Source organism: Tenrec ecaudatus, chromosome 1, assembly GCF_050624435.1.
Source record: "Tenrec ecaudatus isolate mTenEca1 chromosome 1, mTenEca1.hap1, whole genome shotgun sequence".
Lineage (NCBI taxonomy): Eukaryota > Metazoa > Chordata > Mammalia > Afrosoricida > Tenrecidae > Tenrec > Tenrec ecaudatus.
This window is the reverse complement of record NC_134530.1, coordinates 15,886,643-15,901,442: the sequence shown is the minus strand read 5'-3', so window position 1 is coordinate 15,901,442 and position 14,800 is coordinate 15,886,643. Positions and strand designations below refer to the sequence as shown.

General features: G+C 51.8%; 1 protein-coding gene across 1 annotated transcript; it reads right to left on the bottom strand.

Moving 5' to 3' along the window:
* Positions 1–8,842: 8,842 nt before the first annotated feature.
* On the bottom strand, positions 8,843–13,729 carry LOC142431754 (mitochondrial carrier protein SCaMC-3L-like). The gene is made up of 6 exons (XM_075536721.1): positions 13,598–13,729; positions 13,134–13,286; positions 12,864–12,968; positions 10,475–10,642; positions 10,230–10,377; positions 8,843–9,015 (listed from the first exon to the last, which is right to left on the bottom strand). Exons 1-6 carry the CDS (start codon positions 13,727–13,729, stop codon positions 8,843–8,845), a joined length of 879 nt encoding a protein of 292 aa, XP_075392836.1.
* Between the last annotated feature and the right edge of the window lie 1,071 nt (positions 13,730–14,800).

Sequence of the window (14,800 nt, the reverse complement as noted above, 5' to 3'; positions counted from 1 at the left end):
GTCCTGCAAATTTGCAAACACGCAGGGAGGCAACTGTAACAGTACACAAATTATTGCCAAGGGCCCAACAAGGAGTATAAATCATGACATGACAGAAGTTTGAAAAACATGAGGAAGTGCCCGTGGAGCCCTTTTGTCTAATCCTCGACATGATGTAGAGCACTTGAATGTTCTCCCCAACCGTACCTGATTCATTAATGTAGTAAAAATATTCTTAAAAAACATGCAGGTCCCCCCTTTCTCTGCTGTTAATAAGTCAGGGGTTCGGTGACTTTGTAGGGTGACTTGGGCTAAGGACGTTAATTGTTTGTAGAGGGAAGCCAGCGAGTTAGAAGTGGAATCCATCATGAATTGTACTTTGTCCTTAAAGGTTTGGGGCTGAATGATGATTTGTCCTATAGCTTCTAGAGTCACGACAGCTGTGGGGAAGGAGGAAATGAGGCTGGATCTCCCAGGACTGGTTGATAAATTTCTCAATTGGTGTTAGAGCCACAGAGCACGTGCAGGTCCCACAGTCATTAGACTTCCTCTTGGCTCTACATGGTGAGTTGTGCACTACTGTTACTGGGAGGTAGTAGGCACTGCTGGAAGAATTGAGGCATGTTGTTAGGGCTCCATTGCACCAGAGGATGATTCTTAGGGGGCTTGAAGTGAGCCTTTAATGGTCTCCTTGTGATTGCAGGGTAGGCTCGACACCTGTCTTGTGGATGATAAATAACACAGGGGTTAGCTGATGCCAACCTGACGTTCAGGTGCAAACAATGGTACCTTAGGAATGGGGCAGGACAAGGGTTGCTGGTTTTGGCTGAAGGGAGGGAGCTTACCGGAACTGCAGCCAACAGTGGACGTTGCAGGGAGGCGCAGATGAACCAAGAGTCATTTTCTATTCCAGAGGCATTTAACTAAAGGGCTGTTTCTTGGATCAGATTTACCCACTGGAAGGGGTTAGTGTTGTTGTCCTGGTGTGTAAGTTAGGCTAATAGGTTAAGTTCATTACCATGGTTGTCTTTAGCTACTTCATCAATGCTCTTTGGTGGGTGGGGAAATTGAATCTACTGCTATGGATTGATAGGATGGCGGAGGGCTTTGCAGCGGTGCGGTGTGGATACAAACAGGCCGTGATGCCTTTTCCCCACCTTGGATCCGAGGGGTCTGCAATATATATTTGATACTCTCCACATTGGTTTCTGGGAAGGGTGTAACTCTGAAGGATAGAGTAGTGGTGCGCATTACACGGATGCTGCAACTAGGAACAATATGCAGACACCAAGTCTGTTTCTGGGAACTGTTTACAACACTGCTTTGTTCATGTAGAGAGCAGAGGACCAGGTTGTTTTGCTCGCTGAAGGTGTGTGGGGCACCTGGGATTAATGGACGAAGAAAGGTGATGTTGAAGCGAAGGCAAACGGATCGCCGCCACCCACACTGGCCGCAATGGGCTCTACTGATGGCATGCCTTATGCCGTTAGGAGTTCCACCGCGGCCATGGAGGAAGAACTGCCACACGTGCAAGACCTGGAGTGGAGCAGAGTAGGACGCACCAAAGGTTGTATGTGTGGGTCTACACAAGAACCGTCAGAGCACATGCTAGGTATGAGAAGCAGGAGGTCCCCTCAGAAAGCATAGGGTAGTAGGTCCCACAATCTGGGTTGAATACCAGTCATGACTTGTGTTGGGTTAACCTTATGCTGGTGAGACTATGCCAGATAGGGTCACCAAGGACGTTGACTGTGCTGGGAGTAGTGAGGATTAGGGGGTATGGCCCTGTCCACGTAGGTTGTCAAGGCTGAGAATCAAGTTCTTTTAGCAGAACAGAGTCTATCGGACTGATTCCTCGCAAGTCAGGTCGTGTAGGAGTAGGGGGGTGAGGGCAGACACCGGTCTGCATGCTGCTGGAGCAGTTTCTTAGAAGAGAAAGAAAAGGTTAATGGTATCCTAGTGGTGGTGCTTGGGTTGTTAGGTTGTGGTTGATGGGGACGACTTTGCCACACAAAAGTTCAAATGGGCTTACAAAAGAAGGAGAGCATGGTATTGGGGTGGTGTTTCAGATTTGAGTTAAGGCAAGAAGGAGTAAGTGTACCCACAGGCCCTGAAGTTCCTGGGAATGCTTAGACCAGAATTCCTCAAACTAATGCCCGTGAGCTATGTGTTGCCGGCCAAGGACAGTTATCTGGTCTGCCAAGGGTTTTTGCCCTGTTGTTTTTACTTCAAAATAAGGTATGTACATGTGCATAGGAATTTATTCATAGTTTTTTTTTTAACTATCATCTGGCCCTCCAACAGGTCTGAGGGACAGTGAAGTGACCTCTCTTTAAATCTTTGGGAATCCCTGGTTTAGACAGAATATATTTTATAATTCCGTTCATTCTGTCCACCTTTCCTGAAGTTTGAGGCCTGTATGGAATATGCAAATATCATTTAATGTTCAGAGAAAGTTAGATCTGTGTGATTTGGGTTCTGAATCATGGACAATATCTGACTGTGTGGAGTTGGGGAGGACCTGGGTGCGATTTGGGTGAGTAGAATGTCTGTACCTATATCTTGTCTCTCGTGTAGTTGGGAAGCTGCGACCCAACCTATAAAGGTATCTCCACATGCGAGGATTCGGAAATTTTTGCGTTTAGTCATGTGAGTAAGATCGATCTGACAATCTTGGCAGTAGGCCACGTAGTTGGTTTATGGGCACGTAGGGTATAGACCGCTTTGCAAATGGAGCAAGAGGAACTACCATTTTGGACGAGCTGGGTTCGTTGAGGTTGATATAAGATTGGTGGCAAGAATTGGGACAAGGCACGGGGCCCAATGTGTAAAGAGGAATGCATTCAGTTGAAGAAGTCTTCAGCTTGTTGTGTGGCTAGTGTTATTTGACTTTGGAGAACTAACAACCCTTCTTGAGTTGTCTTCCCTTTTCGCTCAGGGTGGCTTCTTCCTGGGGTGTGTAAGAGGGTTGCATGTCGGGGATGGTGAACGAGAGACTTGGGGCTGCGTTAGTCGGGTTGTCGGTGCGGTTTCTTGCAGTAGCATTTGCCTGGTGGTTTCCCTGGGTGACAGGAGAGGTATCAGTGTGATGTCCTCTGCAATGAATAGTAGCTACTTTTCTCAGTGGCTGAAAAACCTGTAAGAGATTGGCTATTAATTGACAGTTTCCAATGTGGGACCCTTTGGTGGTCATAAATCCGCACTTTTCCCAGATGGTGGCGTGACAATGAGCTGTAAGGAACACATATTTAGAATCTGAAAACAAAAAATTTATATTAGATGTTTTCCCTTTAGTTAAAGAGAGAGCTCAAATGAGAGTGATAATTCTTACTTTGGCGAAGGCGTTCCGATGGGGAGGTGTGCTGTTTCCCAGACTCAACCAAGTGAGATGACAGCACAGGCGGCCATTAACAAACAAGGTTAGATGTGGAATAGTGTACGGTGGATCAGAGAGTTTGGGACGGCGCATCATTAGTTCCTCAATTGCCTGTGTGCAAACGTGACTTCTAGGCTCCAGCGAGTCTGGGAGTTGGGGCAAAAGAGTTGCCTGGTTCAAATCGGAAGCCTGGCGTAGGGTCATGTTAGGGTTTTCAATAAACAAGGTGGATTTGTTCCAAGTGGCTTGTAGAGAGTAGAGAAAGAACGTGATGTGAGAGGATGTCCTGCAGTCTGTGGGATATAACGTCTGGATAGGCTCTCCCAGTGTTAACTTGAAGGCTCCTTTAGTTAGGGAGGTAACTGCTGACAGAGCCCGGAGGCTAGATGGCCAATCCCTGATCATCCTATCCAGTTGTTTACACAAATAAGCCACAGAGGACAGAGCAGGCCCACGGGACTGAGTCTGGACTTCAACTCATATACCTTGCTTTTCGTGAGTGTAAAGTTAAAAAGGTTTGGTGGGCTTTGGTATATGCAAAGGTGGGAAGCGAAGGAGACCATGGGCAGAGTCAAGGTGGGCAGAGTCAAGGTGGCCAGGAGGGGTGGCCCTAGCCGCTTTGTACAAGGGGTTTGGTAACGGGGGAAATGAGGAAACCAATGTCTGAAACGTCCTCCGAAACCTTGGGAAGAATGTATTTGGTCTGCGGTTTGAGGAGTTTGGAGTTCGCTCACTGCCTGGCGACCTTCTGTTGTCAGTCCCCATGTGGTGGGAGTGAGCTGCAGCCCCAAGTAGATAATGGTTTTACATGAGAGCTGGGCGTTAGCTCCTGAGACTCCATAGCCTTCCGTAGTTAAGAAGCACACGAGTTGGGCAGGATGTTCCAGAGAGCAGGCTTCAGATGTGCTGCACAGCAGGAGGTCCTTTACCTACTGAAGCAGAATGGACGGTGAGAGGGGACAGTGCAGAGGGTCAGTGGTTAGCGCCTGGCTGAACAAACAGAGCGAGTCGTGGTACCCATGGGGAAAACGGACCAGGCATATTGGTAGGCGGTTGTGGTGTTGGGACCTCCCATGTGAAGATAAACTAGCAGGAAGCATCCAGCGGGACAGTAAAGAAAGCGTCCTTCAGGTCGAATATGGTAAAATGGGTGTTGTCAAGTGGACTACAATACAGGATAGTGCAGGGGTGATGGACCACTGGGTAGGTGGGGACTACAGCCTCATTAATAAGTTGCAAGTTCTGTACTAGGCAGTAGGACCCATCTCCCATCTTGACGGCCAAACAGCGGTGTTGCACGCAGAGTGTGCAGGCACAATATGTTGGATACATAGGAGGCGCTGCATGATGGGTTTCAGGCCTCTTCCGTGAGTGAGGGAGATTGGAAACTAGGGGTGAGATTGGAACGTGGAAGGGTCTTTAAGGGGATGATATTTTGCGACAAGCTGTCGGGAAGTGTCCACACCTCAGGGTTTATGTGGTGTGGCAGTGGAGCAGTGGAGGGCGTGGGCGGAGGCTCAATGGTGGAGAGCTTTAGCAAAAAGTTTGCTGGGGAAGGAGAGGTGGGTAGGAAGCATTTCTACTGGAGACTAACTCCCAGCTTAGACAGGAGATTCCCTACCCAGCCACGGCGCAGGCCATGAAGGCATCATTTAGAAGGAATAGCAAAGAGAGGACTTTCCTATATCTAAAACCAGAGGAGGGGTGAGCAAAGGTTTTGATGGGTTGTCATCTATACCGACAACCATAATTTGGGAAGGAGAGGTGGGGCCCGAGAAGGAAAGAAGTAATGAGAAGGTAGCTCCTGTGTCTACCAAAAAGGAGACTGCTTTGCACGCTACCTTGATAGTCACTTGAGACTCATCCAGGGTCACTGGGGTCGTTGAGTTCACGCATCTTCAGTCTTGTCATTGGCCAGGTCGAACAGTGCCAAGGGCAGGTCAGGGCTTGGAGAGAGAGTCCCTCCGACGATAGGCGCTGAGGGGCAGTCACTTCTCCAGTGTCCCTTGTGACCGCACCCCAGGCAAGTCTTGCTCGTTGCTCACAGCTGTGGACAGTGTTTAGCCCAATGCCCTTCTTGGCTATATTTAAAGCGGCGTCAAGATGGTGGAAGGTTAAATGCTCAGCTGGGGTCTTAAAGCGGAAACCAAAGCCTGGGCTTGCCAACTAGTCTGTTGTTGGGCTTGGGACTCATGTACTCCCTCAGCCTGTACCTCTCAGACATTAAAAACATTAAAGGCCATGTTGAGCAGGTCACGGATGTGGGGCTGAGGGCCATTCTCTGCAGTGTTAAGTTTCTTTTGAATATTGCCAAGTGCATTATAAAACGAGTGTCTAAAACATTAGCCCTGGCTGGAGAGGTGGGGTGCAACCAAGTATACTGTGTTAAGGCTTCAGTGAAGTGTGAAGGGAAAGGTGCGAGGTTTTCATTTGGCTGCTGGGTAATTTCTCCCAGCTTGTCAAACTTAACTTCTTTAGGAGAGATGGCGTGTAAGCTGGCCAACAAACATGTATCAAGCGGTCTCGGCCAGCTCTGCCCTCTCAGCCAGCATGGGTATCTGTTTGATAACATCAGGTCAGGTCCCCCTACGAACCGCCTGAGGGCCTACGGGCATGGTGGCACCTGTGAGGTGGACCTGTCTGCATGCTGCTGTGCCGTTGAAAAAACCTGCTCTCGCTCATCAGGGTTAAGAGTAGACGTAACGACGATATAAAGATCATCCATGTTAAGTCATACGTTTGTGTGAGGTTTGAAAGTCTTTAAAACAAGTAGTGGGGTCCTTAGAAAATGTCCGTAAGCATTTTTCTATTTGAGAAAGATCCATCAGGGAGAAGAGCGCATGAACTGGGATAGGGTCTTCCACCCCAAACAACAGGAGAGTGGAGGGGGTCCGGAGGGGGAGACAGATGTTTGGGGAGCTCTGAAGGCTGAGAAGGTGGTGGGGTTGGTTCCAGACTCATAGGAGATGGTAGGGACTAGGGTGGAGGATCGGGAAGTGTGAAGAACAAAACATCCAAGCTATCAGAAGGATGGGAAGTGTGTGCGGTGGTGGGAGGTTCCGGAGTTTGGAAGAGTCCACCACAGGGGATTGAGAAAGGAGGACGTTGGCTGGTTTGGCAGGAGGCACAGAAAGGGGGACGAGAGCAGAGGAAAAGATGGCATGAACGTACAGAATCTCAGACCATTCTGAGGTTTCATGACCGGAATTGTGAACGTCGCGGAGAATATGGGAATGGAAAGTCCCATTTTCTGGCCAACGCGATCCTTGTTGAATTCGTATTGTGGCCCCACTTGGTTACGGAAATGGATCAGACCTTTAGGGCAGTTATCCGGAGCCAGTCCTAATTCAGTGAGATTGACCGGGAGGCAACCCACAAGACAGTCCCTGGGAGGATTGGACAAAGCATGTCCCATGATGTGTCAAACTGCAGGGGTCTGGACAGAGAAGGGCGGCTCCTCATTCCCCTCTGTCCCCCACAGCCAGGAAGTGGCCTGGTAAGGCTGAGAGGCGTCCCTGTCAGAGGTAGGGAGCCAGGAGGAGAGTCCTGGACGCTTTGGAACAGGAAGTATCCTTGATGCAGGCCTGCGGCATACTCGGCGGACAGGGATGAGCAGCCCCAGGACCTCAGAGAGGCCCAGGTCGATGGCTGCATAGGGGAAGACCCCCAGCACTTTGGTCAGTTAACTGCGGTAGAAGGCCCAGGACCCCAGTTCCCTAGGATCTTCTGGTAGCAGTCCTGCAGTCCCATGTACTGGCCCATCCGGCACAGGGTCAACTTCGTTTTCAGCACCTGGAGAGTACCGGGACCATTCTAAGACAAGAGACATCATGAGAAGCTGCCACCTATGTGGCAGTGGGGACTTCAGGGTAGACTGTGGTCAGCAGAGTTTCCAATCTAAGAAGAGGAAGAAATGCCTGCTAACCTATTCTCGCAAACCTGCCAATGAGATAGCTGTGGAGAACAGAGGCCAGGACATGGGAAGAGGCAAGGCTTGTTCTGTGGCTTCTGGGATCCAAGGAGTTGGTGCCAACAGGGTGGCACTTGATCACTCTCTCTGGATACCCTATCTCCCATTGCCACACTCCAAAAGGAGTGCTGCCTCAGGAGCAGCTATGGGGGCTCCCCCTGCTGTTGGCCCAAGCTCCTCCTCACCTCCATTGGATCAATGATGCTTTCTTTTCTGGAATATAGGTTTGATTTCTGGCACTAGCCATGCAGCCAGCCATTGAGCTCTCCTGTCCACACAGAATGTCTTACTGGCACAGGATGGCCCATGTAACCTGTGGGTGGGAGGCACAGGTGTCAGGGCCTTAGCAGTGCCCCTTCAACTCCAAGAGCCCAGCCCCCACTGCTACCTACCATGCCATGCCTGCTCACAGCTCCCTCCTGTTCCTAGGCCATGAACTTGATCAACTTGTGTGCCCTCTAGTTTCTCCCTTGAGGACGTTCATGTCATTGCCACAGCACAATGAGTGGACCGCACCTGCATTGACCATGCTCCACAGGTCCCCCAGGATATCCAGGTTGTTGGTTTTGCAGGAGTAGACCTGGGCAGGGACACAAGGGTGCTGGGAATGTGTCGCATACAGGTAGGTTATTCCCCAGGTTGTTCCCTCATATTATATCCAAACCTAAGATGCTGCTTGCTAACACATGGTCAATGGCTAGTCACTTGGAGGTGAACTGCTTCAAGGTTTCCTGCCTGAGGGCTATGGCCATCTAGAGCATTCAGACTATATAGTCTGTCCCACCTGAGATGCGGCCCACTCCCTGATCAGTGGGACAGTGGATTGTTCCCCTGAAGGACAGCCCCAAAGCCAGGTGAAGCCAACTCCAGGAGGTACAAGATTTGGCTGCCTTCTGGTCCTTAGAGGCCGCAAATCTTGTCACATGGATACTCTTAGTACCTGCTCTTACTGTGGCGTGTACACCCCTTGCCTGTCCCTTCCTATTGCAAGTATGCCGAAGGTACAACCCCTCCCATTTACAATGGAACCAGGGGGGCTTGCATGTCCCCAAAGTGTATATAAGCCCTGACCTGAAATATATCCCCCCTCCCTGCACGGATCTGATAGCTGAGATCCTGGACGTCTGAGAGGTGAGCAATTGAATGCCTCATTTTGTCTGATATCTCTTTCAATTGACCTAATTACACAACCGCCACTTGGCACCCTTTCATCCAAAGTTCATATACTCCTGGGGAGATGGCAGTTCTCTCCAAAGCCCCTCACCTGCATGAAGTTGTTGGGTTGGTTCCTGGGCCTCTGCCAGTGCATGTCAGAGAACTGGCCACCAGTCTGCCAACAGCGGTTTCCACCACATGCTGGCCTTCTACTCCTGCTCCTGGAGTTTTCAGGCACCTCCATGGACACAATCATGTCCTCCCCAGGAGAGCCTGTCAGGAGCAGCGGGTGTCACATCATGTACTGTTGAAGGGACTGTCCCCACCTAATCACCCCTATGTACCTGTGGTCTGGCTCTCACCTAAACTCCCAGGGTGCTTTTCATTGTTGTATAGACCGTGCAGCTGATGGCCACAGCCGGGATAACTTTTAATAGAGTGGGTGTTAGGCCTCGGAAGAGCCCCGGCCAGCCCTGCTCAGCCACGATGTCTCTGAAAATGGCCCGCATGGTGGGCTTTGAGCCCTCGAAAGTATCTATGAGGAATGAGGCCAAGTTATTACACATAGAATAAAGGAAGTGGGGGTGTTGGGGTGCTGATAGGAAAAGCATGGAGTCTGGAATGTTACAGAGAAAATGAGCTAGTGTGGAGGCGGCAACAAAAGACTTCATTCAGGGTGTTTTCAGGCGCTCGTGTAGGGAAAGGGTTTCTGGACAATTCCCCTGAAAGAGGTGACTGTGGTGAGGATGCCTATGTTTGGCTAGGGCCTTGGGCATGTGTTCAGGGGGCTTGTGGAGAGAGGCTTTGTCAAGGTCAGGGAGTGAGCTCTGGTCTGTTTTGAGAGTTTCAGATGGGTTGGGTTGTGGTGATTAAGGTAGTTGGGGAATTAGATCTGAGGAGTTGTTTTGGGGACCCTGGTGAGGAGGAGCTGCTAAAGGTGACGTGAGCCCAGGTGGCCCAGTGCGTTGAGTCTAGTCTACTCACCTCAAAGCCAGCAGTGTGTACCCACCAGTGCCTCTCTGGGAAAAAGACAAGGCTGTCTACTCCCATAATGGTTGAGGTACAGTCCCAGACACCCACAATGGCATTCCACCCCATCTTCTAGGGTTCCCGAGTCAGTGTCAAGTGATGAATGCTGAAGCTCTCTGCTCCCGTGAGGATGGACAACTTCAGAGACCTTAAGGAGTCATTCTGCTCTGTCCATTTGGGTCAATGTGAATCTCCGGATAGAATGTATGGTGCAGGTGTGTCATCAGTCTATTTGAGCAAGCTGGCCTCTTTGGGAGTGTGAGTCCTGTGTCCTGGGGTCCCTGCGTGGTCTATCCTTGGGACATTGGCTCAGCTTCTAATTGGAAGTTTGAAGTCCACCGATATATGCTAGGGAAGGAAGGCCTAGAGATGCCCTTCCCCAAACGGGGCCCTCGAAACAGCCCTGGGTTTCCCAACTTCCCTCCGACACGGGAATGTGTAAGTTGGCCACCATCTCCTCAGCAAGTGTTGTGTCACAAGGTCAGGAGGAAAACATGCACGGGGTGGGGGCGGGGTCGAGGTGTGTGTCACCCAGGACTAGATCACCTTTGGGACTGAGGGAAAATGGCACAGGATGTTAAGATTTTTGGGGAAGTATGAGTTCTAGGCATTTGGATGGCAGCCTAAGAGGTCAGGGCCAAGTAAGGAGAATGGGGGTGTGGGATGTGCTGAGGGCATTTGGTGGGGCCACAAAGTGGGTCTCATCAGGGGCAGGCAGACCTTTTGCTTGGAGCTTGGTCCTTAATAGCGTCAGGGGATAGCTAGCCATCTGGCCACACACTGTGGACACCGTCTGTGTGTAGATGTTGTAAGCCTGGCTGTGTTCTTCGTTATCCCCTCTGCTCTTTACCCGTATGTTGTTCATCATCTGCAAGGGGTAGGGGGCCAGAGAAGGCTCAGAATTGGCCCTAGTCCTGGGCCACGTCAATGCCGCCTACAGCAACCTCACCCCCACCTCTGCCAACCTTATTGACAGCCAGGTCAGTGAAGGCATAAGGGATGATGCCAAGCATGTTGGGCGCATAACCCCTATAGAACGCGGCCGGGCCTTCGCGGCGAAGAATCTGGCCGACGCAGTCACCTAGGCCATCGTACTGGCCTGTGCGTCCCAGCGTGAGGCGGATCTTCAGCACCTGTGGAGGCAGGGAGGCCAGGGAGCTCCTGTCAGTAGTCTCATGGGGGACTCATGCCCTGTCCCTGTGCAAGGAGCCCTGTTGGCACAGCTCAACAACGGGGTGGGCCTCCAGGCCCTCAGAGGTCGGTGAGACTGTCCACGGTCGTCAAGGGGACACTGGTGAGGAGGGTCCTCAGAACCCCTATGGGCATCCCTGTTCTGGGGCCCGGAGAAGTGCAGTGAGTGGGATATATGGGGCTAAGTGCCCTGGAGCCAGCCCTGCCTCAAATCAAACACCCGCCCCAGGGAAACAGACACTCACTCTCCAGGTTTGTTAACCTCATCTGTCAGGAGGCAACCCCCCAGGGTTTTATACACGAGTGTGGCAAGTAGATGGCCAGCCCTTGCTTCCTGGTTTATCCGGTACAAGAGTTGTGCCCAATTTTACTTTGCTTTCTACCCCCTTTCAGAACAAAATCATGACCCGCTGGCAATGCAACACTTTACTACTAAAGCCAATGGTACCACATAATGTGTAGGGATCTGTTTCTGCAGCCTCACTGGGTCTTCTCAGCACGCCTCCCTCCGTGCTCCCTCCAGGCTCAAGCCCACCCACTCTGGGAAGCTTTGGTCTAGAAGCTCTGCTGAAACCATTCCCGTCCCGTGCCAGCCTTCCTGACTGAAGGGTGGTAACTGTGCCTCAGGTGTACTGTCTGGGATTGTATCCCCAGCCATATCTGGTCTCGTCAACTACACACTGGACACCAGAAACACAAAACAATTGATGTTCACGCTCCCTGAACCACACCAGCTGTGTCCCCACATTCATATGAACACATGAGCAGAGGCAGGAAGACCGCAGGGTTTCAAACCAGGGAAGTTGTGCTTCAACGTCGGATCCCCTCCCTGTCTTCAGGATTCCATCCTGTGTGCAGACAGTGATCCCAGATGCTGGGCGATGCCAACAAGTACGTGGAATCAGGAGCCGAGCAAGGCCATTGAGCAGCCTGCCGGGTGCCAAGGACACAGCCTTGCTGGCTGGGAGGAAAGTTGACTGGAAGTACTTACCGATGAAGATCAAAGACTACAGCCGTCAGGATGGATGGCACACCAACACAGAGGAAACCAACGACCTCAAAACTGGACCAAGAAACAACAGAGTGACGCAAAGAGCAAAGAGCAAAGAGCAAAGCAGTCAAGGGTTTCCGTCTGGCTCAGATCTGCCACTAGCTCCCACTGGAGCCGCAATCAGGCACTCAAGGGACAGGCTGCCTTGGGCACTTGTGCAACACCCCTCTTGAGAAGTGTCCAAGAGCCACAATGCCACAGGCAGGACTCAGCTGGAAGCCATGGTGACGTCATATGCACATAACAGTTGGGCAATCAGTCTATGCCTAAGAAAGACGGTATTGGCAAGAACAGTATCTGGACGATGGGATCCCCGAAGGAGGAGCCCGGCTTAGGGCAATGCCAGCAGAGGCTTCTGAGATGTGAGGACAGCAAGACTTTGGCTGAGTGACCAGGAGACCCAGTGGTGATAAAAAAAGATGTCCCGGTTGCGAAAGGAGGAGGTCAGTAAAACACAAGGGCCAGCTTCCCAGAGATGGATTAACAGTATCCCCAAAGGGCACTGAGTGTCTCTGTCCGAGCAGTGTTCCCTGCTGTCATGCGAGTGCTTCCTGTGAGGTGCTGGGGACTCGGTTCTGACTCACAGGGACTCAGTGGAGCAGCAGGAACCAACCCAATCGTACATCATCTTAACTGTGCTTCTGATGTTTCTGCCGGGCTTGCAGCCACTGTATCCTCCCATCTCCTTGTGGGTCCTGCTCACTGGACAGGAACATGGCCAAAGTCTGGGAGCCAAAGTCTCGCCATCCTTGCCTCTCAGAGCATTCTGGCAGATCTGGGAGTTCATTTGACAGTCCGGGGAACCGACCACATCCCTCACCAGCACCATCGTTCAAGGGCATCGATGCTTCTTCAGTCTTTCTCAGTCAAAGTCCAGCTGTCACGTGCATAGGAGGTGCCCAAGAATGCCATGGCCAGGTTACCTAGCATCACAGCCAATCTGACAGTAACCACCAACCAAATGGAGCCGGCAGATCATGTGGCGGGTCCTGGTGAGGGTCGAACACGGTGCTTTGTGCAGGATGCCTGGTTCACACGAGTCATTGCGCAGTAGGTAGGGGCTGCAGTCGCTTCATTGTGCGAGGCCGTCCACTGAGCAGGCTCTCACTTACCTCCAAGGGGTTGATGAGCGTCTGGGAAACGGCCACCGCCAGAGACCCCGCCAAGACATCCTCCTGGAAGATGGGGTTTGAGGACTCCCCGAAGTGAGCTTTACACTGCGGGCCCGAGCGAGGAGAGAGGAAGGTGAGCACAGCTCCGGGGCCTTCCAGCCTCAAGCCCACCTTGGAGAGGGCCTGAGGACTCGGACAGGAGACAGAGGGCTGGGAAGGCGGGCTCCTGTGATCCGGAGGGCGGGGCTGTAGACACCTATCACTTCCTACCTTTTCGAAGACGAGAAACTTTATCCCATACTCAGGGGCGATCTTGAGCACGTTTATACCATTGCCGCGCCACAGCGAGCGGAAGCCTCCCTCCTGGATCAGGCTCCGTAACCCCCCCAGCAGGTTCATAAGGTGTTTTTTGGAAGAGTAAATCTGAGGGTGGAAAAGACCTGACCCTTGGACAAACCCCTCCCCGATGCCCTCTCCATTCTCAACCCAGCCCCACCTGCAGCTCCCAGCTCCTCGGATCTGGGTGCAGCCAGCGCCAATGAAAAAATCAGGCTCCCCCCATCACTCCAAGCTTCCCCCTCACCTCTGAGCTCCATTTCTCGCCCTTGTCCCCATCCACCAAAACCACAATCTCCTTCCTGTATCCCCAACAATACCCTAGAGCCCCACCCTGAAACCGGGAAAGCCCCGCCCACTAATGCCCATTGGCTGCAGTGGAGGCCCCACGCCCACACCTGCATGTGCACTCGGGTCCGGTCCAGAGGGGCGGTGCTGGTGCGGGACACGGTTCCCGCGACGGCTCCAGAGAGCAGAATCTTCCACCAGGCCCCCTCCTTGTCCATCCTTGCGTCCCCAATGGGGACCATCAGGACTTCTCCATTATCCAACAGCTGTGGGCCAGATAGAGATCCCCACCCAATGTCATGGGCTCTCCTCTCCTTGCCCAGGTCGGAAGCTCATGCCAATCCATTCTGCTTGGTTCGGGACACTGGGCTCGCCTAGAGGGGCTTAGGAATTGAGGTATTCTACCCAAGAGATACTCGTGGCAACTCTTAACCAGCGTCTTAATTGCGGTAGGTAAGCAACCCACTGCTCGCCCAATGGTCATCAGTCCACATCAACCAGCAAGAGAAGACAGATGTGACAGACGCATTCTCCTGCGTGGAGTCTTTCAGGGCTGAGCAGACTGGAAGCCTACAGAGGACAAGGCCAAACCCAGCCAAACCCACTGTCATCGGGCAAACTCCGACCAACAGTTGCCCTACCCGCAAAGTAGAACTTGCCCGGCAAGTTCCCGAGTGGGTCGATCTTTTTTGAATGATAATTTAAAATTTTCTTGATTTGGGAGTTTTTTGAGATGGCCCACCTTTGTGTGATAGTCGGCCTTTTCTGTCTTGCCTCACATTCTCAACATGCTGTCAACCACCACACTTGTGAGAGGGGCCCTGATGGCCTCCCGGGGGTCATGCATTTGGTCTGCTAACCAGGAAGTCAGCAGTGACTAATCCCAGCCCTCCACACGCTCCACAGAAAGATGAGGCTTTCTACTCCCTTAAAGCGCTCCAGTCTCCGGACACCAAGGGGCACTTCTACCAAGTCCTGTGGGGTCACTGTGAGTCAGCAGGGATTTATGGCAGTGAGTTTCCGACATGAGTGCAGAGAGGTTTCTGAGCCCATCTCTTTTGAGCTCTAAGAGACCACATGAAGCATAAATGGATGAAAAAGGAGACAGGGAGAGAGAGAGAGACAGAGAGAGACAGAGGACAGAGAGAAAGAACTCTGAATTTGAACTCCTAACTGGGTTCCTTGGTGGTGTCACAGGTTATGTGTTGAACTGTTAACAGTAAGGTCAGTTGTTCCTCCTCACCAGCCCTTTTTTAAAGAGAAAGTTGAGGCTGCCTGCTCTCTGAAAGCCCGCTAGCCTCAGAAACACCCTC